Source organism: Salvelinus alpinus, chromosome 4 (assembly GCF_045679555.1).
Source record: "Salvelinus alpinus chromosome 4, SLU_Salpinus.1, whole genome shotgun sequence".
Classification (NCBI taxonomy): Eukaryota; Metazoa; Chordata; class Actinopteri; order Salmoniformes; family Salmonidae; genus Salvelinus; species Salvelinus alpinus.
In genome coordinates, this window is record NC_092089.1 from 10,718,836 (window position 1) to 10,740,583 (window position 21,748).

General features: G+C 44.1%; 1 protein-coding gene across 1 annotated transcript in view; it reads left to right on the forward strand.

Moving 5' to 3' along the window:
• Positions 1-19,982, forward strand: part of LOC139572848 (eukaryotic translation initiation factor 3 subunit H) — a 102,463-nt gene extending 82,481 nt beyond the window's left edge. Inside the window, exons 6-8 of the mRNA XM_071395658.1 lie at positions 13,661-13,781; positions 16,030-16,162; positions 19,518-19,982. Coding sequence (XP_071251759.1) covers positions 13,661-13,781; positions 16,030-16,162; positions 19,518-19,615 — 352 coding nt within the window. The 3' untranslated portion in view covers positions 19,616-19,982. The remainder of the gene's footprint in view (positions 1-13,660; positions 13,782-16,029; positions 16,163-19,517) is intronic.
• The last annotated feature ends 1,766 nt before the right edge of the window (positions 19,983-21,748 follow it).

The window sequence follows — 21,748 nt, forward strand, 5'->3', positions numbered from 1 at the left end:
TCACTACTCCCTCTCTGTGTTATAAAAAGCCATTTCCCCTCACTACTCCCTCTCTGTGTTATAAAAAGCCATTTCCCCTCACTACTCCCTCTCTGTGTTATAAAAAGCCATTTCCCCTCACTACTCCCTCTCTGTGTTATAAAAAGCCATTTCTCCTCACTACTCCCTCTCTGTGTTATAAAAAGCAATTTCCCCTCACTACTCCCCCTCTCTCTGTGTTATAAAAAGCCATGTCCCCTCACTACTCCCTCTCTGTGTTATAAAAAGCCATGTCCCCTCACTACTCCCTCTCTGTGTTATAAAAAGCCATTTCCCCTCACTACTCCCTCTCTGTGTTATAAAAAGCCATTTCCCCTCACTACTCCCTCTCTGTGTTATAAAAAGCCATTTCCCCTCACTACTCCCTCTCTAACTGTGTTATAAAAAGCCATTTCCCCTCACTACTCCCTCTCTGTGTTATAAAAAGCCATTTCCCCTCACTACTCCCCCTCTCTCTGTGTTATAAAAAGCCATGTCCCCTCACTACTCCCTCTCTGTGTTATAAAAAGCCATGTCCCCTCACTACTCCCTCTCTGTGTTATAAAAAGCCATTTCCCCTCACTACTCCCTCTCTAACTGTGTTATAAAAAGCCATTTCCCCTCACTACTCCCTCTCTAACTGTGTTATAAAAAGCCATTTCCCCTCACTACTCCCTCTCTAACTGTGTTATAAAAAGCAATTTCCCCTCACTACTCCCTCTCTAACTGTGTTATAAAAAGCCATTTCCCCTCACTACTCCCTCTCTAACTGTGTTATAAAAAGCCATTTCCCCTCACTACTCCCTCTCTAACTGTGTTATAAAAAGCCATTTCCCCTCACTACTCCCTCTCTGTGTTATAAAAAGCCATTTCCCCTCACTACTCCCTCTCTAACTGTGTTATAAAAAGCCATTTCCCCTCACTAATCCCTCTCTAACTGTGTTATAAAAAGCCATTTCCCCTCACTACTCCCTCTCTAACTGTGTTATAAAAAGCCATTTCCCCTCACTACTCCCTCTCTAACTGTGTTATAAAAAGCCATTTCCCCTCACTACTCCCTCTCTGTGTTATAAAAAGCCATTTCCCCTCACTACTCCCTCTCTGTGTTATAAAAAGCCATTTCCCCTCACTACTCCCTCTCTAACTGTGTTATAAAAAGCCATTTCCCCTCACTACTCCCTCTCTGTGTTATAAAAAGCCATTTCCCCTCACTACTCCCTCTCTAACTGTGTTATAAAAAGCCATTTCCCCTCACTACTCCCTCTCTAACTGTGTTATAAAAAGCCATTTCCCCTCACTACTCCCTCTCTGTGTTATAAAAAGCCATTTCCCCTCACTACTCCCTCTCTAACTGTGTTATAAAAAGCCATTTCCCCTCACTACTCCCTCTCTGTGTTATAAAAAGCCATTTCCCCTCACTACTCCCCCTCTGTGTTATAAAAAGCCATTTCCCCTCACTACTCCCTCTCTAACTGTGTTATAAAAAGCCATTTCCCCTCACTACTCCCTCTCTAACTGTGTTATAAAAAGCCATTTCCCCTCACTACTCCCTCTCTGTGTTATAAAAAGCCATTTCCCCTCACTACTCCCTCTCTGTGTTATAAAAAGCCATTTCCCCTCACTACTCCCTCTCTGTGTTATAAAAGCCATTTCCCCTCACTACTCCCTCTCTGTGTTATAAAAAGCCATTTCCCCTCACTACTCCCTCTCTGTGTTATAAAAAGCCATTTCCCCTCACTACTCCCTCTCTGTGTTATAAAAAGCCATTTCCCCTCACTACTCCCTCTCTAACTGTGTTATAAAAAGCCATTTCCCCTCACTACTCCCTCTGTGTGTTATAAAAAGCCATTTCCCCTCACTACTCCCTCTCTGTGTTATAAAAAGCCATTTCCCCTCACTACTCCCTCTCTGTGTTATAAAAAGCCATTTCCCCTCACTACTCCCTCTCTGTGTTATAAAAAGCCATTTCCCCTCACTACTCCCTCTGTGTGTTATAAAAAGCCATTTCCCCTCACTACTCCCTCTCTGTGTTATAAAAAGCCATTTCCCCTCACTACTCCCTCTCTGTGTTATAAAAAGCCATTTCCCCTCACTACTCCCTCTCTAACTGTGTTATAAAAAGCCATTTCCCCTCACTACTCCCTCTCTGTGTTATAAAAAGCCATTTCCCCTCACTACTCCCTCTCTAACTGTGTTATAAAAAGCCATTTCCCCTCACTACTCCCTCTCTGTGTTATAAAAGCCATTTCCCCTCACTACTCCCTCTCTGTGTTATAAAAGCCATTTCCCCTCACTACTCCCTCTCTAACTGTGTTATAAAAGCCATTTCCCCTCACTACTCCCTCTGTGTGTTATAAAAAGCCATTTCCCCTCACTACTCTCTAACTGTGTTATAAAAAGCCATTTCCCCTCACTACTCCCTCTGTGTGTTATAAAAAGCCATTTCCCGTCACTACTCCCTCTCTGTGTTATAAAAAGCCATTTCCCCTCACTACTCCCTCTCTGTGTTATAAAAAGCCATTTCCCCTCACTACTCTCTAACTGTGTTATAAAAAGCCATTTCCCCTCACTACTCCCTCTGTGTGTTATAAAAAGCCATTTCCCCTCACTACTCCCTCTCTGTGTTATAAAAAGCCATTTCCCCTCACTACTCCCTCTCTAACTGTGTTATAAAAAGCCATTTCCCCTCACTACTCCCTCTCTGTGTTATAAAAGCCATTTCCCCTCACTACTCCCTCTCTAACTGTGTTATAAAAAGCCATGTCCCCTCACTACTCTCTAACTGTGTTATAAAAAGCCATTTCCCCTCACTACTCCCTCTGTGTGTTATAAAAAGCCATTTCCCCTCACTACTCCCTCTCTAACTGTGTTAATGGAGATTCCTCTGAGGAGCTTTGATCCATTTAGAGCTGTTTTCATCCCAAATGGCGCCCTATTCCCTATTTAGATGGCACCTTATATAGATGGCGCCCTATTCCCTATATAGATGGCACCTTATATAGATGGCACCCTATTCCCTATATAGATGGCACCTTATATAGATGGCGCCCTATTCCCTATTTAGATGGCACCTTATATAGATGGCACCCTATTCCCTATATAGATGGCACCTTATATAGATGGCACCCTATTCCCTATATAGATGGCACCCTATATAGATGGCATCCTATTCCCTATATAGATGGCACCCTATGCCCTATATAGCGCACTACTTTTGACCAGAGAGCCCTGTATAGGGAATAATGTGCCATTTGGAATGAATACTACGTATTCACTTCATTATTGATTTCCAATGGATTAACAGCGGTCCCTCATTAAACATGCAGAAGACTGAGTGAGTTATGAACTGCTGGTCTTCCTGACACACAGTCAGGGAACATCCGTCTCTCCACTGTTAAACTGAGGAACGTGTCCCCGTAGAGCCGCTCTGGTGGACATTCCTGCAGTCAGCATACCACCTGCACGTTCCCTCAACTTGAGACATCTGTGTGTCATTGTGTTGTGTGACAACAACAAAAAAGCACATTTTAACTGTTTAGAGTGGCCTTTTTGTTGTCCCCCAGCACAAGGTGCACCTGTGTAATGACAATGCTGTTTAATCAGTTTCTTGATATGCCACACCTGTCAGGTGAATGGATTATCTTGGCAAAGGAGAAATGCTCACTAACAGGGACGTAAACAGATTTCTGCACAATTTGAGAGATATGTTTTTTTGTGCGTATGGAACATTTCTGGGATCTTTTATTTCATCTCATGAAACATGGGACCAACACTTTACATGTTGCATTAATACGTTTGTTCACTACAGTTACTCCACAATGCTAACCGAAATGACAGAGAGAGAAGACGCCTGTACAGAATACAAATATTCCAAAACATGCATCCTATTTGCCACAAGGCACTAAAGTAATACGGCAACGGAATTCACCCTTTGTCCTGAATACAAAGTGTTATGTTTGGGGCAAATACAACACATTACTGAGTACCACTCTACATATTTTCTAGCATAGTGGTGGCTGCATCATGTTATGGGTATGCTTGTAATTGCTAAGGACAAGGGAGTTTTTCAGGATAAAAAAAACAGAATGAAGCTAAGCACAGGTAAAATTCTAGAGGAAAATCTGGTTCTGCTTTCCACTAGACACTAGGAGATTAATTCACCTTTCAGCAGGACAATAACCAAAAACACAAGGCCAAATCTACACTGGAGTCGCTTACCAAGAAGACAGTGACTGTTCCTGAGATGCTGAGTTACAGTTTAGATTTAAATCTACTTGAAGATCTATGGCAATAATCAACAACCAATTTGACAGAGCTTGAATCATAAAAGAAAACATAATGGTGTTTTGCACACTCCAGGTGTGGAAAGCTCTTAGAGACATCCCCAGAAAGACCCGCAGCTGTAATCACTGACTAAAGTGCTTTTACAAAGTATTGACTAGTGTGTGTGTGTGTGTGTGTGTGTGTGTGTGTGTGTGAATACTTATATAAATTAAACATTTCATAATTTTTTTTGAATCGAAAAACATGTTTTCACTTTGTCATTATGGGGGTATTGTGTGAAGTTGGGTGCCATTTTTGTTTTGAATAAATGGAATCCATTTTGAATTCAGGTTGTAGCACAACAAAATGGTGAATATGTCAAGGGGTATGAATAGTTCTGAACTCTCTCTCTCCTCCCCTGTGGGGCCCTGCTGTGGATTCTAGCCATGAGATGTCTGGCACGGCCAAATGGTTTTCTGAAGTTGTCAGATTGCCGCGTGCGTTGCTTCGTCCGTCTGTCTGTGTGGACAGAGATGCTTTCGTATCTTAACAGGTAATAGATTTGATGTAATTTCCACTGTGTCATTTTCACATCGGCCCACATTTGTCATTGTCATATTCTGAGAACGATGTTTTGTTCCTTCTAAAACCAGGTCACTCTGACAGTCATCGTGACATGTCCTTGCCATTTATTTATACCATATTATATCTCATTCCTGTTGGCATGTAGGCCTACTAGAAGAGAGGATCTCTTCTATTAGTCCATAGTGTTGTGGTATTAGTCTATAGTGTTGTTGTATTAGTCCATAGTGTTGTATTAGTCCATAGTGTTGTGGTATTAGTCCATAGTGTTGTGGTATTAGTCCATAGTGTTGTTGTATTAGTCCATAGTGTTGTATTAGTCCATAGTGTTGTATTAGTCCATAGTGTTGTGGTATTAGTCCATAGTGTTGTGGTATTAGTCCATAGTGTTGTGGTATTAGTCCATAGTGTTGTTGTATTAGTCCATAGTGTTGTTGTATTAGTCCATAGTGTTGTTTTAGTCCATAGTGTTGTGGTATTAGTCCATAGTGGTGTGGTATTAGTCCATAGTGGTGTGGTATTAGTCCATAGTGGTGTGGTATTAGTCCATAGTGGTGTGGTATTAGTCCATAGTGGTGTGATATTAGTCCATAGTGGTGTGGTATTAGTCCATAGTGGTGTGGTATTAGTCCATAGTGTTGTGGTATTAGTCCATAGTCTTGTGGTATTAGTCCATAGTCTTGTGGTATTAGTCCATAGTGTTGTGGTATTAGTCCATAGTGTTGTGGTATTAGTCCATAGTGTTGTTGTATTAGTCCATAGTGTTGTGGTATTAGTCCATAGTGTTGTGGTATTAGTCCATAGTGTTGTGGTATTAGTCCATAGTGTTGTGGTATTAGTCCATAGTGTTGTGGTATTAGTCCATAGTGTTGGTCCCTTAGTAGTGTTGTGGTATTAGTCCATAGTGTTGTGGTATTAGTCCATAGTGTTGTGGTATTAGTCCATAGTGTTGTGGTATTAGTCCATAGTGTTGTGGTATTAGTCCATAGTGTTGTGGTATTAGTCCATAGTGTTGTGGTATTAGTCCATAGTGGTGGTCCCTTACATTCAGAAGCACTAAAACATGTTTTTCTCCAGTTCCACCAGGTCCTCTCCTGTGCCCCAGCCCTCTCTGAAAGGGTTTCCACCAGGTCCTCTCTGAAAGGGTTTCCACCAGGTCCTCTCTGAAAGGGTTTCCACCAGGTCCTCTCTGAAAGGGTTTCCACCAGGTCCTCTCTGAAAGGGTTTCCACCAGGTCCTCTCTGAAAGGGTTTCCACCAGGTCCTCTCTGAAAGGGTTTCCACCAGGTCCTCTCTGAAAGGGGTTCCACCAGGTCCTCTCTGAAAGGGGTTCCACCAGGTCCTCTCTGAAAGGGGTTCCACCAGGTCCTCTCTGAAAGGGTTTCCACCAGGTCCTCTCTGAAAGGGTTCTGAACAAGGAGCAGGGGCATGAGAGGGAAGGTTAATCGAGCGCAGGTTATATTATATATTGTTTACCCAAAACACTCTGTTCTGAGGTGAAGGAGATCAGCGAAGAGAGAAATCTGTAGAGAGATTCTTTCACAAGGTGGACTGACTCGTCCTCTTGCTCAGTTGTGCGCCAAGTACATTAGAGTGTCTAGTTTGAGAAACGGACGCCTCACAAGTCCTCAACTGGCAGCTTCATTAAATAGTACCCCGCGAAACACCAGTCTCAACGTCAACAGTGAAGAGGCGACTCCGGGATGCTGGCCTTCTAGGCAGAGTTGCAAAGAAAAAGCCATATCTCAGACTGGCCAATAAAAATAAAAGATGAAGATGGGCAGAAGAACACAGACACTGGACCAAGGAACTCTAGATTTTTAGAACCAAAAGTCTAAAAGTTGGACTCATCAGACCAAAGGACAGATTTCCACCGGTCTAATGTCCATTGCTCCTGTTTCTTGGCCCAAGCAAGTCTCTTCTTATTATTGGTGTCCTTTAGTAGTGTTTTCTTTGCAGCAATTCGACCATGAAGGCCTGATTTCTCACGCAGTCTCCTCTGAACAGTTGATTTTGAGATGTGTCTGTTACTTGAACTCTGTGAAGCATTTATTTGGGCTGTAATCTGAGGTGCAGTTAACTCTAATGAACTTATCCTCTGCAGTAGAGGTAACTCTGGGTATTCCTTTCCCGTGGCGGTCCTCATGAGAGCCAGTTTCAGCGTAGCGCTTGATGGTTTATGCGGCTGCACTTGAAGAAACTTTCAAAGTTGTTGACATTTTCCAGGTTTGACTGACCTTCATGTCTTTAAAGTAATGATGGACTGTCGTTTCTCTTTGTTTATTTGACCTATTCTTGCCATAATATGGACTTGGTCTTTTACCAAATAGGGCTATCTTCTGTATACCACTACTACCATATCACAACACAACTGATTGGCTCAAACTCATTTAAGACGTAAAGAAATTGCACAAAATTAACTTTTAACAAGGCACACATGTTAATTGAAATGTATTCCAAGTGACTATCTCATGAAGCTGGTTGAGAGAATGCCAAAGAGTGTGCAAAGCTGTCATCAAGGCAATCTTCTTATTCTTTCAACCAATCATCAGTCACTTGTCAGTACAGTACATGTTGAGTACCCTTCTTTATAAGCATGCTGAAAGACTGTTGTTAACTTGTTTACAGAGAAATAGCATTGTATTTGGTCAAACACAAAAACAAAAAAAATCCCCCAACAGTTTTTTAAGAGCTGGCTGCAAGCTAAACGGTTTGCTGTTAGAACCATTTTAAAGGCCGCTTTACCACTCTTGGGTAGAGGAATGACTTTGTCATCAGGCCCGCTTTACCTCTCTTGGGTACAGTTTTCTAAGAGCTGGCTGCAAGCTGAATGGTCTCTTGGGTAGAGGAATGACTTTGTCGTCAGGCCTGGACGGAGGACAGACTTCCCTCTAGATTCAGATTAAAGATATGACAGACAGGAGTGGCTGTAGGAGTCAGTTACCATCTTCACTAGCTTTCCATCTCAGATATGACAGACAGGAGTGGCTGTAGGAGTCAGTTACCATCTTCACTAGCTTTCCATCTCAGATATGACAGACAGGAGTGGCTGTAGGAGTCAGTTACCATCTTCACTAGCTTTCCATCTCAGATATGACAGACAGGAGTGGCTGTAGGAGTCAGTTACCATCTTCACTAGCTTTCCATCTCAGATATGACAGACAGGAGTGGCTGTAGGAGTCAGTTGGCATCTTCACTAGCTTTCCATCTCAGATATGACAGACAGGAGTGGCTGTAGGAGTCAGTTACCATCTTCACTAGCTTTCCATCTCAGATATGACAGACAGGAGTGGCTGTAGGAGTCAGTTACCATCTTCACTAGCTTTCCATCTCAGATATGACAGACAGGAGTGGCTGTAGGAGTCAGTTACCATCTTCACTAGCTTTCCATCTCAGATATGACAGACAGGAGTGGCTGTAGGAGTCAGTTGGCATCTTCACTAGCTTTCCATCTCAGATATGACAGACAGGAGTGGCTGTAGGAGTCAGTTACCATCTTCACTAGCTTTCCATCTCAGATATGACAGACAGGAGTGGCTGTAGGAGTCAGTTACCATCTTCACTAGCTTTCCATCTCAGATATGACAGACAGGAGTGGCTGTAGGAGTCAGTTACCATCTTCACTAGCTTTCCATCTCAGATATGACAGACAGGAGTGGCTGTAGGAGTCAGTTACCATCTTCACTAGCTTTCCATCTCAGATATGACAGACAGGAGTGGCTGTAGGAGTCAGTTGGCATCTTCACTAGCTTTCCATCTCAGATATGACAGACAGGAGTGGCTGTAGGAGTCAGTTACCATCTTCACTAGCTTTCCATCTCAGATATGACAGACAGGAGTGGCTGTAGGAGTCAGTTGGCATCTTCACTAGCTTTCCATCTCAGATATGACAGACAGGAGTGGCTGTAGGAGTCAGTTACCATCTTCACTAGCTTTCCATCTCAGATATGACAGACAGGAGTGGCTGTAGGAGTCAGTTACCATCTTCACTAGCTTTCCATCTCAGATATGACAGACAGGAGTGGCTGTAGAGTCAGTTACCATCTTCACTAGCTTTCCATCTCAGATATGACAGACAGGAGTGGCTGTAGGAGTCAGTTACCATCTTCACTAGCTTTCCATCTCAGATATGACAGACAGGAGTGGCTGTAGGAGTCAGTTGGCATCTTCACTAGCTTTCCATCTCAGATATGACAGACAGGAGTGGCTGTAGGAGTCAGTTACCATCTTCACTAGCTTTCCATCTCAGATATGACAGACAGGAGTGGCTGTAGGAGTCAGTTACCATCTTCACTAGCTTTCCATCTCAGATATGACAGACAGGAGTGGCTGTAGGAGTCAGTTACCATCTTCACTAGCTTTCCATCTCAGATATGACAGACAGGAGTGGCTGTAGGAGTCAGTTGGCATCTTCACTAGCTTTCCATCTCAGATATGACAGACAGGAGTGGCTGTAGGAGTCAGTTGGCATCTTCACTAGCTTTCCATCTCAGATATGACAGACAGGAGTGGCTGTAGGAGTCAGTTACCATCTTCACTAGCTTTCCATCTCAGATATGACAGACAGGAGTGGCTGTAGAGTCGGTTGGCATCTTCACTAGCTTTCCATCTCAGTTGTCACCAGGAGGTGGTTCATTATTAATTGATTGATCCACATCTCCCTCATTAACTTTACAAAACTCAAACTTGCAATGCTTTCCTTTCATTATTAGTTTTTTTTTATGCATGAGCACAATTGCTCACTGGCATTTTTCCCCTCCCTAAATTTTCCCACTTTGGCAATGAAATAATCGTAAACGTAATTGGCAACATCAAATGGTTTTTGTGATGAATAAGCCATCTGATTCAATGAAAGATGGAGTGGAATTTGTCTTTCTGCCCATAATTTCATTTAAACTTCTTTTATATTGTTGATCTTGGCTTCATAATACAGTTTCTTCTTCTCTTTTTGTTTGATGAGTCGAGTCACATCATTTCTCCAATTCGCTGTAAGTCAGCCAGACGGATGTACAGCCAGACTTTTTAACCACTTCCTTTTTGCCCCGTCTCTTTCAACCCATACAGTTGTTCAATTCCCCGTCGATCCACGGAGCTTTAACAGTTTACGACAGTCCGTTTCTTAACAGATGCATGTTTATTAATAATTGGGGAAAAAAGCTATTTAATATATTCATCAAGAGTAGCGTCTGGATGCTCTTTTATTAATCACATCAACTAATATTTTTTAACAACATCCACATAAGAGTCACAGTTAAATCGTTTTGTATGATCTCTTATATACTATTTTAGGCCCAGCTGTTGTAACTTTGTCTTTCCTGGATATAGCCTCTATATTGTGATCAATGGGTACAGATACAGCTAGAGAACACAGTTCTACAGTATTAGTAAAGATGTGATCGATACATGTGGACGATCTGGTTCCTGTAGTGTTTGTAAAACACCCTGGTAGGTTGATTAATAACCTGAACCGGATTACAGGCACTGGTTACAGTAAGAAGCTTCCTCTTGTAAAACACCCTGGTTGGGTGATTAATAACCTGAACCAGATTACAGGCACTGGTTACAGTAAGACAGCTTCCTCTTGTAAAACACCCTGGTAGGATGATTAATAACCTGAACCAGATTACAGGCACTGGTTACAGTGAGAAGCTTCCTCTTGTAAAACACCCTGGTAGGTCGATTAATAACCTGAACCAGATTACAGGCACCGGTTACAGTGAGAAGCTTCCTCTTGTAAAACACCCTGGTAGGTCGATTAATAACCTGAACCAGATTACAGGCACTGGTTACAGTGAGAAGCTTCCTCTTGTAAAACACCCTGGTAGGTTGATTAATAACCCGAACCGGATTACAGACACTGGTTACAGTGAGAAGCTTCCTCTTGTAAAACACCCTGGTTGGTTGATTAATAACCTGAACCAGATTACAGACACTGGTTACAGTGAGAAGCTTCCTCTTGTAAAACACCCTGGTTGGTTGATTAATAACCCGAACCAGATTACAGACACTGGTTACAGTGAGAAGCTTCCTCTTGTTAAACACCCTGGTAGGTTGATTAATAACCCGAACCGGATTACAGACACTGGTTACAGTGAGAAGCTTCCTCTTGTAAAACACCCTGGTTGGTTGATTAATAACCTGAACCAGATTACAGACACTGGTTACAGTGAGAAGCTTCCTCTTGTAAAACACCCTGGTTGGTTGATTAATAACCTGAACCAGATTACAGACACTGGTTACAGTAAGAAGCTTCCTCTTGTAAAACACCCTGGTAGGTTGATTAATAACCCGAACCAGATTACAGACACTGGTTACAGTAAGAAGCTTCCTCTTGTAAAACACCCTGGTAGGTTGATTAATAACCTGAACCAGATTACAGACACTGGTTACAGTGAGAAGCTTCCTCTTGTAAAACACCCTGGTTGGTTGATTAATAACCTGAACCAGATTACAGACACTGGTTACAGTAAGAAGCTTCCTCTTGTAAAACACCCTGGTAGGTTGATTAATAACCCGAACCAGATTACAGACACTGGTTACAGTAAGAAGCTTCCTCTTGTAAAACACCCTGGTAGGTTGATTAATAACCCGAACCAGATTACAGACACTGGTTACAGTGAGAAGCTTCCTCTTGTTAAACACACTGGTAGGTTGATTAATAACCTGAACCAGATTACAGACACTGGTTACAGTGAGAAGCTTCCTCTTGATGAAAACCAGTCGATATTCACGTCCCCCGACAAAGTAGACCTCTCTGTTTACATCACGTACACCCTCAAGCATTTCACACGTATTATTTAGATACTGACTGTTAGCACTTGCTGGCCTATAGCAACACCCCAAAATAAAAGGCTTTAGATGTGCCAAGTGAACCTGCAACCCACAACACTTCAATAACACTTGACATAAGATCTTCTCTAAGCATTACAGTGATATGGCCTCTGAATATATACCACAACACCTTCCCCATAAACATTACAGTGATATGGCCTCTGAATATATACCACAACACCTCCCCCATAAACATTACAGTGATATGGCCTCTGAATATATACCACAACACCTCCCCCATAAACATTACAGTGATATGGCCTCTGAATATATACCACAACACCTCCCTCATAAACATTACAGGGATATGGCCTCTGAATATATACCACAACACCTCCCCCATAAACATTACAGTGATATGGCCTCTGAATATATACCACAACACCTCCCTCATAAACATTACAGTGATATGGCCTCTGAATATATACCACAACACCTCCCCCATAAACATTACAGTGATATGGCCTCTGAATATATACCACAACACCTCCCTCATAAACATTACAGTGATATGGCCTCTGAATATATACCACAACACCTCCCCCATAAACATTACAGGGATATGGCCTCTGAATATATACCACAACACCTCCCTCATAAACATTCCTGTCTCTTCTATAGATGTTATGTCCCTGTATTACTACGGCTGTATCATCAAAGGAATGCTCAAAGTGATTCTCAGAAAAAGGGCGAATATATGAATGTTATCTGATGTTAGTAAGTTATTGATTTCATGAACCTTATTTCCAAGGCTCCATATATTATTATGGGATGTTTTCAGCCCTTTCCTGGGTAGCTTCTCGTAGACAGACATCATGTGGACAAAGAACAAACAAAGCAAGAGAAAACACATATATACATTCAGCCGTCCGTTAGTCAGTTGGTGTGTGTTGGGTTGAGACTACGAACCCATAGGCTGCTCTCATCCCTTCCAGGCTTCTGGGAGGGGGGGGGGGGCAATGAGCCTGTCATAGTGGATGTCAGCAATGTCCCCACGCGCTCTGGCAGCTCTCATGGCCGGGATAAGTTATTTCCTGTTCTGTCGCACAGCTTCAGGATTTACAGCCTGGGTATTTACAGACTGGGGTTCAGGGAGAGGTTGAACATGTCAGTGAAGGCGCTTGCCGGCTGGTCGTCGTATGCTCTGAGTAGCCGTCCTGGTAATCCGTCTGGTCCTGCGGCCTTGGCTGTGTTGAGAGGGAGGAAACACCAGAGCTACGGACGGCTGAGTGAACCCGTCCCCCTCGGACTACAGACGCCACTTTCTGTTCGTAGTGTGTAGTCTAATGTGTAGTTCGTCTCCCCTCAGTAACCACCTGGAGAATGTAGTCTAATGTGTAGTTCATCTCCCCTCAGTAACCCCCTGGAGAATGTAGTCTAATGTGTAGTTCATCTCCCCTCAGTAACCACCTGGAGAATGTAGTCTAATGTGTAGTTCATCTCCCCTCAGTAACCACCTGGAGAATGTAATCTAATGTGTAGTTCGTCTCCCCACAGTAACCACCTGGAGAATGTAGTCTAATGTGTAGTTCATCTCCCCTCAGTAACCACCTGGAGAATGTAATCTAATGTGTAGTTCATCTCCCCTCAGTAACCACCTGGAGAATGTAATCTAATGTGTAGTTCATCTCCCCTCAGTAACCACCTGGAGAATGTAATCTAATGTGTAGTTCGTCTCCCCTCAGTAACCACCTGGAGAATGTAGTCTAATGTGTAGTTCATCTCCCCTCAGTAACCACCTGGAGAATGTAATCTAATGTGTAGTTCATCTCCCCTCAGTAACCACCTGGAGAATGTAATCTAATGTGTAGTTCGTCTCCCCTCAGTAACCACCTGGAGAATGTAGTCTAATGTGTAGTTCATCTCCCCTCAGTAACCACCTGGAGAATGTAATCTAATGTGTAGTTCGTCTCCCCTCAGTAACCACCTGGAGAATGTAGTCTAATGTGTAGTTCATCTCCCCTCAGTAACCACCTGGAGAAGTCTCTGCAGCTCCTGATGGACAGAGTGGATGATATGAGTCAGGACATTGTCAAGTATAACACCTACAGCCGTAACCTCAGCAAGCAACAGCAGCAGAAACACCAGGTAACACACACACACACCAACAGAGACACACACACACACACACACCAACAGAGAGACACACACACACACACACACACACACACACACACACACACACACACACACACACACACACCCACAGAGACACCCACACACACACAGAGACACACATTCTATTATCATGATGGGAAAATGTAATCAACACACTGTAGATGATAATGAGATAATCTACTTCCTGGACAGTGATTGTGTTAGAGGGGCGTGATAGAATTAGGTTTCGACCCTGTCCACAGGGAGTCCTCTCCTCCAGAGAGGCAAGGAGGGAGGGGAGGGTGAATGAAAGAGAGAGAGACCATTGGGTTTTCATCTAAAGTAGTGCACTATTTAAGAGATCGGGTACTATTTGGGACTCGTCCTCACCAGATCCACTATACCAGGGAGACAGAGGCTTGGTACTATATAATATAACTGTGTTTATGTATCTACTATACCAGGGAGACAGAGGCTTGGTACTATATAATATAACTGTTGATGTATCCACTATACAGGGAGACAGAGGCTTGGTACTATATAATATAACTGTTGATGTATCTACTATACCAGGGAGACAGAGGCTTGGTACTATATAATATAACTGTTGATGTATCTACTATACCAGGGAGACAGAGGCTTGGTACTATATAATATAACTGTTGATGTATCCACTATACCAGGGAGACAGAGGCTTGGTACTATATAATATAACTGTGTTGATGTATCTACTATACCAGGGAGACAGAGGCTTGGTACTATATAATATAACTGTGTTGATGTATCTACTATACCAGGGAGACAGAGGCTTGGTACTATATAATATAACTGTGTTGATGTATCTACTATACCAGGGAGACAGAGGCTTGGTACTATATAATATAACTGTGTTGATGTATCCACTATACCAGGGAGACAGAGGCTTGGTACTATATAATATAACTGTGTTGATGTATCCACTATACCAGGGAGACAGAGGCTTGGTACTATATAATATAACTGTGTTGATGTATCCACTATACCAGGGAGACAGAGGCTTTGTACTATATAATATAACTGTGTTGATGTATCCACTATACCAGGGAGACAGAGGCTTGGTACTATATAATATAACTACTATACCAGGGAGACAGAGGCTTGGTACTATATAATATAACTGTTGATGTATCCACTATACCAGGGAGACAGAGGCTTGGTACTATATAATATAACTGTTGATGTATCTACTATACCAGGGAGACAGAGGCTTGGTACTATATAATATAACTGTTGATGTATCTACTATACCAGGGAGACAGAGGCTTGGTACTATATAATATAACTGTGTTGATGTATCCACTATACCAGGGAGACAGAGGCTTGGTACTATATAATATAACTGTGTTGATGTATCCACTATACCAGGGAGACAGAGGCTTGGTACTATATAATATAACTGTTGATGTATCCACTATACCAGGGAGACAGAGGCTTGGTACTATATAATATAACTGTGTTGATGTATCCACTATACCAGGGAGACAGAGGCTTGGTACTATATAATATAACTGTTGATGTATCTACTATACCAGGGAGACAGAGGCTTGGTACTATATAATATAACTGTTGATGTATCTACTATACCAGGGAGACAGAGGCTTGGTACTATATAATATAACTGTATTGATCCACTTATTTATTGTATTGATTATTTATTATTCGTATCAACCTAGAAGTCGTTTCTCGTTTCAACCTAGAAGTCGTTTCTCGTATCAACCTAGAAGTCGTTTCTCAAATGAACCTAGTTATACAAGAATATTGTGATGTTAGTTTCTGACAGGCTTTGTATGTGTATCCAGGTTCCGGTTGTTTCCTACCATCTACGCCCCACCACCAACCTGTCCTCTGCCTCCCCACATTAAAAAGGCCTTTAGGTTCTGACACGCTGATTTACGCTGTCGTATACCAACACACATCACTTTCTGTCTGTCATGTCTGTCAGATTTTATAGCTGTTCTCTCTCACCCCTCCCTCCTCTCTCTCTCTCTCTCTCTCTCTCTCTCTCTCTCTCTCTCTCTCTCTCTCTCCCTCTCTCCCTCTCTCCCTCTCCCTCGCTCTCTCTCCTCCTCTCCCTCGCTCTCTCCTCCTCCCTCCTCTCTCTCTCCCCCTCCCTCCTCTCTCTCCTCCTCTCCCTCCTCCTCCCTCCTCTCTCTCTCCCCCTCCCTCCTCTCTCTCTCTCTCTCCCTCTCTCTCTCTGCAGTATACCCAGCGGCGCCAGCAGGAGAATGCTCAGAGACAGACCAGAGGAGAGACTCCTCTACCAGAGGAAGATGTCTCCAAGATGTTCAAACCGCCACAGCCCCCTCCTCGCATGGACACTCTCCTCATCGCAGGTACCCCCTCCCTCCTCTCTCTCTCCCCCTCCCTCCTCTCTCTCTCCCCCTCCCTCCTCTCTCTCTCCCCCTCCCTCCTCCTAGCAGCTACCTCTCTCCTCCTCGCATGGACACTCTCCTCATCGCAGGTACCCCCTCCCTCCTCCTAGCAGCTACCTATCTGTTCTGTTCTCTCCCTGGTAGCTACCTATCTCCTCCTCTGTTCTGTTCTCTCCCTGGTAGCTACCTATCTCCTCCTCTGTTCTGTTCTCTCCCTGGTAGCTACCTATCTCCTCCTAGCAGCTACCTCTCTCCTCCTCGCATGGACACTCTCCTCATCGCAGGTACCCCCTCCCTCCTCCTAGCAGCTACCTCTCTCCTCCTCGCATGGACACTCTCCTCATCGCAGGTACCCCCTCCCTCCTCCTAGCAGCTACCTCTCTCCTCCTCGCATGGACACTCTCCTCATCGCAGGTACCCCCTCCCTCCTCCTAGCAGCTACCTATCTGTTCTCTCCCTGGTAGCTACCTATCTGTTCTCTCCCTGGTAGCTACCTATCTCCTCCTCTGTTCTGTTCTCTCCCTGGTAGCTACCTATCTCCTCCTCTGTTCTGTTCTCTCCCTGGTAGCTACCTATCTCCTCCTCTGTTCTGTTCTCTCCCTGGTAGCTACCTATCTCCTCTGTTCTGTTCTCTCCCTGGTAGCTACCTATCCCCTCCTCTGTTCTGTTCTCTCCCTGGTAGCTACCTATCTCCTCCTCTGTTCTGTTCTCTCCCTGGTAGCTACCTATCTCCTCCTCTGATCTGTTCTCTCCCTGGTAGCTACCTATCTCCTCCTCTGTTCTGTTCTCTCCCTGGTAGCTACCTATCTCCTCCTCTGTTCTGTTCTCTCCCTGGTAGCTACCTATCTCCTCCTCTGTTCTGTTCTCTCCCTGGTAGCTACCTATCCCCTCCTCTGTTCTGTTCTCTCCCTGGTAGCTACCTATCCCCTCCTCTGTTCTGTTCTCTCCCTGGTAGCTACCTATCTCCTCCTCTGTTCTGTTCTCTCCCTGGTAGCTACCTATCCCCTCCTCTGTTCTGTTCTCTCCCTGGTAGCTACCTATCCCCTCCTCTGTTCTGTTCTCTCCCTGGTAGCTACCTATCCCCTCCTCTGTTCTGTTCTCTCCCTGGTAGCTACCTCTCTCCTCCTCTGTTCTGTTCTCTCCCTGGTAGCTACCTCTCTCCTCCTCTGTTCTGTTCTCTCCCTGGTAGCTACCTATCTCCTCCTCTGTTCTGTTCTCTCCCTGGTAGCTAGCTATCTCCTCCTCTGTTCTGTTCTCTCCCTGGTAGCTACCTCTCTCCTCTGTTCTGTTCTCTCCCTGGTAGCTACCTCTCTCCTCTGTTCTGTTCTCTCCCTGGTAGCTACCTCTCTCCTCCTCTGTTCTGTTCTCTCCCTGGTAGCTACCTCTCTCCTCCTCTGTTCTGTTCTCTCCCTGGTAGCTACCTCTCTCCTCCTCTGTTCTGTTCTCTCCCTGGTAGCTACCTATCTCCTCCTCTGTTCTGTTCTCTCCCTGGTAGCTACCTCTCTCCTCTGTTCTGTTCTCTCCCTGGTAGCTACCTCTCTCCTCCTCTGTTCTGTTCTCTCCCTGGTAGCTACCTATCTCCTCCTCTGTTCTGTTCTCTCCCTGGTAGCTACCTATCTCCTCCTCTGTTCTGTTCTCTCCCTGGTAGCTACCTATCTCCTCCTCTGTTCTGTTCTCTCCCTGGTAGCTACCTATCTCCTCCTCTGTTCTGTTCTCTCCCTGGTAGCTACCTATCTCCTCCTCTGTTCTGTTCTCTCCCTGGTAGCTAGCTATCTCCTCCTCTGTTCTGTTCTCTCCCTGGTAGCTACCTATCTCCTCCTCCTGTTCTGTTCTCTCCCTGGTAGCTACCTCTCTCCTCCTCTGTTCTGTTCTCTCCCTGGTAGCTACCTATCTCCTCCTCTGTTCTGTTCTCTCCCTGGTAGCTACCTATCTCCTCCTCTGTTCTGTTCTCTCCCTGGTAGCTACCTATCTCCTCCTCTGTTCTGTTCTCTCCCTGGTAGCTACCTATCTCCTCCTCTGTTCTGTTCTCTCCCTGGTAGCTACCTATCTCCTCCTCTGTTCTGTTCTCTCCCTGGTAGCTACCTCTCTCCTCCTCTGTTCTGTTCTCTCCCTGGTAGCTACCTCTCTCCTCCTCTGTTCTGTTCTCTCCCTGGTAGCTACCTCTCTCCTCCTCTGTTCTGTTCTCTCCCTGGTAGCTACCTATCTCCTCCTCTGTTCTGTTCTCTCCCTGGTAGCTACCTCTCTCCTCCTCTGTTCTGTTCTCTCCATGGTAGCTACCTATCTCCTCCTCTGTTCTGTTCTCTCCATGGTAGCTACCTATCTCCTCCTCTGTTCTGTTCTCTCCCTGGTAGCTACCTATCTCCTCCTCTGTTCTGTTCTCTCCCTGGTAGCTACCTATCTCCTCCTCTGTTCTGTTCTCTCCCTGGTAGCTACCTCTCTCCTCCTCTGTTCTGTTCTCTCCCTGGTAACTACCTATCTCCTCCTCTGTTCTGTTCTCTCCCTGGTAGCTACCTCTCTCCTCCTCTGTTCCCTCATCTCTCCATGGTGTTAGTTACATTAATCTACAGCTTTATAGACTTCATCTGACATCCCTGCCTGCCTGCTGTCTCTCTGATGGTTGGTTACATCCCAAACTAGCACTCTATTCCCTATATAGTGCACTACTTGTGACCGGGGTCCATAGGGACACACCCATATGGCTCTGGTTAGAACTAGTGCACCACATTAGGGTTTAGGATTACATTTTGGGCACGGCTGTTGTCTCCCTTCTTGACAACATGCAACTGATTGACCTCCAGCACTGCTCATGTGTTTCCTGCTGTTATTCAGACTCCTGTGTTTGTTTCTGTGTGTTTCCTGCTGTTATTCAGACTCCTGTGTTTGTTTCTGTGTGTTTCCTGCTGTTATTCAGACTCCTGTGTTTGTTTCCTGCTGTTATTCAGACTCCTGTGTTTGTTTCTGTGTGTTTCCTGCTGTTTTTCAGACTCCTGTGTTTTGTTTCTGTGTGTTTCCTGCTGTTATTCAGACTCATGTGTTTGTTTCTGTGTGTTTCCTGCTGTTATTCAGACTCCTATGTTTGTTTCTGTGTGTTTCCTGCTGTTATTCAGACTCCTGTGTTTTGTTTCTGTGTGTTTCCTGCTGTTATTCAGACTCCTGTGTTTTGTTTCTGTGTGTTTCCTGCTGTTATTCAGACTCCTGTGTTTTGTTTCTGTGTGTTTCCTGCTGTTATTCAGACTCCTGTGTTTGTCTGTCTGTGTGTTTCCTGCTGTTATTCAGACTCCTGTGTTTTGTTTCTGTGTGTTTCTGCCAAAAACAGGACAAATTAACAATTACTGCCAGAATGTGAAGGAGTTCACCTCCCAGAACCTGGGAAAACTCTTCATGGCCGAGGCTCTTCAGGGACACAACAGCTAAAGGAGAAGACAGGAGGAGGAACGGAAGCAGACAGGAGATTAATCCCCTTCCACCCAATCAGAGTGATCGATACAGGGCTGTGTTCTAAATGGTACCCTATTCCCTTTGATATATAGTAGCACTACTGGTCAAAACTAGTGCACTATATAGGGGGTAGGGTGCCATTTTGGGATGTATCCTATGACTGGAGGATTAATGTGATGCTGTTAGATTTGTTAAGAAATTAAAAATAACGGTGTGACCAACATTTTTATTTTTAATTTGAACAATATTATTATTCATTATTAACAAAACATGTTCCAGGTTCTCCAAAGAAGAGTTATTTGAATATTATTGTAACTTTAATAAAAAGCTTTGCGTCTCCCCACATTGTTTTGCCTCTCTGATGCTCTTTCTATGTCTATTCATGTAGATTTAACCTCTTCCTGGACCGAAACACACTTTCAATGGAGATTCTCCAATGTCCAGAACCAGGCATCATCTGTGTCTGGGGGAAACTGTCCCAGAAGTGTACGTGTCCAATGTCGTGGCATTTTCCTGTATTACCAAATGAGGAGAGTTACAAACCACACACCAGTCAGAGTTATACTTTATCTTTAATAATATGAGCTTTACAATCGCCCTTTGACTCTCAGATCAATTCAGTGTCTATAATGAATTCTGAGAGTCCCTACAGTAGAATACAAAGATCTTTTATAGCCAAGATAGTCGACATGACAAACCACAGATAATAGGAACTGTTCACAAAGAAAGAGAGAGGAGTATCCCATAGCCAGATAGCATTCGCTATAAATTATCGTTCAGTTTGGTCTCTAAGACGAGGTTCTAATCTCGTTCCTGGTACTTCGTAGTACAAAAACATGACCTCATCCAAGGCATAACTCAATTGTCAACTCTAGATACTCCTATCTCAAGTAAACCCCCTCTTCTCCCCACTCCTGGACAAGCTCACTGAGGGGAGTGACTGGCGCACAGACATTGTGGAAACAAGTAATTGGTTCCCCCTTAATCACGCCATCCCTTCTCATGGTTTAACAGATACATTCACATATGAAGACAATGTTCCATCCTGTCCTCTTCCCTTTCTGATATTCTGCATAGCACCAGAGACATGTAAAAGACAAGCCTGACCTCTCCCGTCTCTGGGCCCCAAGTGACTGAGCCCCAGGTGACTGAGCCCCAGGTGACTGAGCCCTAGCTGAGAAGGGAAACGTGCAACTGCCAACAGTATAGTCCAAAGGGAGACATTCTAATAAAAAGTATATCACATAAGAATATTATGCAGATATGACATCTTACGTTACCGAACTAATTCTGATTCATCCACCACACCAATAGAATAACTCTGACTACAATAAACACCGACGTTTCCTTCCTGTCCGGTATTATACCGTATGTCCTTGTGTTTATGAAGCTGCAGCCTCCTCCACTTCCTGTTCCTGGGACGGGGTGCTAACTGATTACCCAATATATCACTTCCTGTTCCTGGGACGGGGTGCTAACTGAGTTTAACTCCTTACTGCCAGGCAACTGAGTGTCCCACAACACACCCTATATAGTGGACTACTTTTAACCAGATCCCTAGGAAACCCCTGTAGGGTTCTGGGTTAAAACTAGTGCACTATATAGGGTATAGGGTGGTCACGTTGGACATTGACTCCAGTTTTAATGAGGCTGTCAGGCTGTGTTGGGTCATTTAAATAATTAGCTACCTGCACTATCTGCAATGCCAGAGCACCAACCACTGTCCTATTAGTCTGTTAATACGACTCAGAAAGAGGACGACGTACAACACACACATATACTGTACCCATATACACACACGTACTGTACACACATATACACACACATACTGTATACACATATACTGTACCCATATACACACACATATACCGACCGCCAGCTGAGGCAGAGCAGGAAAGGTAGGACTTTTATCTGTTGTGGTGACAATAACTCTGCTTGTGTGTGTGTGCGACTTGTGTGTCAGCTGCTGTGTGTGTGTGTGTGTGTGTGTGTGTGTGTGTGTGTCAGCCGCTGTGTGTGAGCAGCTGCAGGAGATTAACAGTAATTACCAGTCAGCTGGCTGAGCTTTGTGTAATTGAAAACAGACCTTTTCCTCATTATTCACTGGTT